Consider the following 3,318-nt stretch of genomic DNA (forward strand, 5'->3'; position numbering starts at 1 on the left):
ATTGTGAGGGTTGGACGGGATCTTAAAGATCATCCAGTTCCAACCCCCCTGCCATGGGCAGGGACATCCCCCACTAGACCACATTGCCCAGAGCCCCGTCTAGCCTGGCCTTAAAAACTTCCAGGGATGGGGCTTCCATCACCTCTCTGGGCAACCTGTTCCAGTGTCTCACCACCCTCATGGTGAAGAACTTCTTCCTAACATCCAGTCTGAACCGATCCATCTCTATTTGTATTGCACAGTTACAGCAAATGCATAGGAGAAAGAAAAGAGCGAGGGAGAAAGGATTTCCACCTGTCTTATGTTGGTTTTGTTTGTTTTTAAATGGCAGATGCTTTCTTTACCTGTCGAAAGAATGTGCTTCTGGCGAAGAGCACGTCCACCCAGACAGGAGGTGTCTTTGCCACGACCAGAGGAAAGTCGGACCCAGAAGAGCAAGAAGCCCTTCTCCAGCAGTGGCTGGAGGAAGGAGCAGGGAATTTGCAAGCCACTGAGAGTGCCCCAGCAGTGGGGAACGTGTCAGTTACGCTCACTAGTGACTGGTTAGAGGGTTCAGAGCTATTGATGACTAGCCTCAGTGACCTGAATTTGGCTCCAGAAGTCACCCAGTGTGCTGGTCAGCAGCATACAGAGCTACACACCTTGGCTTCTTCAGAACCACAAGATCATGCAGTCACTGAAGTGGCAAAATTACCAGCAGAGGAAGCAGTGGCTGCAGCAGGCGGTGACCCTCGAGCACCTGTGATGCCACAGATAGATCACCAGATAGTTGGCCGTGCCGCTGTCGATGTGCAGAATGAAGACCCAGCTGTGCTGGCCTGGAGTTTAGCATGTGATGCAGAAACGGTGCCTATGAGCCCCCCAGCCTGGCCCATTCAAGATATGGTACAATTTTGTCCTCTCCCAACAGAGGTACCCTACCATGGTCAGTAGTAACAGCTCCGAATCTAATGTTCAGTTTGGGATTTGCATTTGTAGTGAATGTGACCAAGTTATTGTGTCTGGACTTGTGGTCACTAAGACACTGATTGTATTTGTCTATGCAGAATTGGCAGAATCTGCTACTGAAAACTATAAAGTGAGTTTTTGCTGAGGGAGGGCTGTCTCTGTGCTGTTAGACCATCTGCTCTGCACATCAGTGTATGTTCATTTCCCAGGAACTGTTCCCAAGTGCTGGTTTTATATTATAAAAAGCACCCAAAAGCTGGTGGAGTGTTTCAGTATGCTTGACCTCTGGTCTTCTGTTACGCCATCCCCATTGACAACTATCCAAAAAGAGCACTTGAAAACCAGAGTGGGCAGGGTTTGCTCAGAGCTTTGAGGATGAGAATGGCTATTTTCTAGGTCCCAGGAGCAGTGTACCCAGTATGGTGGTAACTTGGCTTTTTGTCTCTTGTATATAGAGATTTTGTGGAGAGACTGGGAAGATCTTTCTGTCCAGCCCAGTGTGCTAGAGCAGGTCCCCAAAAACACTCCTCTCTTTGAATTTCGAGTCATGTCTTACAACATCCTTGCCCAGGACCTGGTGGAGCAGAGCCCTGATCTCTACTTACACTGTCGTCCAGACATCCTGAACTGGAATTACCGCCTTCCAAATCTTTTGCAGGAGATACAACACTGGGATCCTGATGTAAGTATGACTGAGCCCTTCCCACATCAGTGTCACCAGAGTTTGAATTCCTTGCTTGATCTAACAGCATTGAAAGAAAAAAAAAAAAAAAGGCAAGGGGAGGTCCTTGGAAGATTCTACCTGCTTCATAACTGAACACTGATTCCTCGGAGAGTGAGGCCTTGGGTATACCTTTTTGTTGTCTGTTTTGCTTTGATTGTGCTGTTGTAGCAGCTAATCATGCTTTCATAGCAGGGCTTAACTTCTTTGAACAGCAGAAGTAGAGGAAGAAGAGATAAGATGTGTTTGAGGAGGAAGGGGCCAGGTTTGTAAGGCAGCACAGGAGAGGAATCCTGCCTACAAGAGGAATTCATGACTTTCTCTGTTCCCTGAGTCCTCTTTATGTGATGAAGCATCTTTTGCCTCATCACTAGAAAACTGAATGATAAGCCAGTGTGGCCTAGAAGGTTATTGTTCTCTATGTGGAAAGTACAGAACGGTTGCAGTGATGACCTTTCTGGTTGCAGAGTTGATATGTGAATATGCTTTTCCACTTTCTTCCTTCCTCAAGACAAGGTAACTAGCGAATACTGGTGGAGCAAGTGAGGTCTCTGCCTTCCTTCCAGGTTCTGTGTCTCCAGGAGGTGCAAGAGAACCACTACTGGGAGCAGTTGGAGCCAACATTCAGGGAGATGGGTACGTCTTGCTTTCGTGTGTTGGTACCTCCAGCTTATGGGACTGGCCAAGCAGCATTTCCTGCTTAAGAATGTCTCCAAAGCACTTGGTTTTGAGAGAGCTCTTCCTGTTTGTCAGGCGGCTGCTGGCAGTGCTTCTGAGCTGTCTGGCTGGACCTTTACTCTTTCTTTTCTAATTAGTCTTTCTCAGAGAAACAAAACTGAGAGGGTCCTGGAAGGAAGAAGGAGAAAATGCTCTTACTGTCAATGATAAACTGTGGTTACTTGAACAGGGTGTAATGCTGTGCCCAAATGTAGTAGGAACCCCTTCTGGTACATAGACCTTTTGAACTCCCCAGCTGATGGGGGCAGCTTGAGGTAGTGACTGGGTAAACCTTTTAATAGGTGGTGGTTTCTTTTCAGGCTTTGAATGCTGCTATAAGCGGAGAACTGGGACAAAGACAGATGGCTGTGCAGTGTGCTATAAGCACAGCAGGTTCCAGCTGATCAGCCTCAGCCCCATAGAATATTTCCGACCTGGTGTGGACATCCTCAATCGGGATAACGTGGGCCTGGTGCTGCTGCTACAGCCTCTGCTCCCGGAGGGCCTGGATCTGGAGGCAGTCAGTCCTTTTTGTGTGGCCAATACTCACCTGTTGTTCAATCCCCGGCGGGGAGATATCAAACTGGCCCAGATAGCCTTGCTCCTAGCAGAGATCGACAAGATTGCAAAAACTACTAAAGGCAGCTACTATCCTGTCATCTTGTGTGGAGACCTGAACTCCGTACCTGATTCTCCGCTCTACAAATTCATCCGTAATGGTGAACTTTCCTACCATGGGATGCCAGCCTGGAAGGTAGGTGCCAGCAAGAACTGGGATTCAGTAGCTCTATGTTACATGCTGCTGGAGAAATGCACGGCTGCATTCTTTCTCTCATGAGGAAGTAGTGAGAATATTGAATTTAGTTGTTCAGCAGTCATCCCCAATGCCTCCAGCACTAATGGGGAAGTGTAAAGAAGGAGGTGAGGAGCAC

General features: G+C 48.0%; 1 protein-coding gene across 1 annotated transcript; it reads left to right on the forward strand.

Moving 5' to 3' along the window:
• Positions 1–331: 331 nt before the first annotated feature.
• Positions 332–3,224, forward strand: LOC104267692 (protein angel homolog 1-like; the record flags this gene model as incomplete). The annotated part of the gene is made up of 4 exons (XM_009870974.1): positions 332–925; positions 1,404–1,630; positions 2,236–2,305; positions 2,707–3,224. Coding segments are annotated over 4 exons (1,409 nt in total), but the record flags the coding sequence as incomplete, so codon positions are not given.
• Positions 3,225–3,318: the final 94 nt, after the last annotated feature.

Source organism: Apaloderma vittatum, unplaced genomic scaffold, assembly GCF_000703405.1.
Source record: "Apaloderma vittatum isolate BGI_N311 unplaced genomic scaffold, ASM70340v1 scaffold19266, whole genome shotgun sequence".
Lineage (NCBI taxonomy): Eukaryota > Metazoa > Chordata > Aves > Trogoniformes > Trogonidae > Apaloderma > Apaloderma vittatum.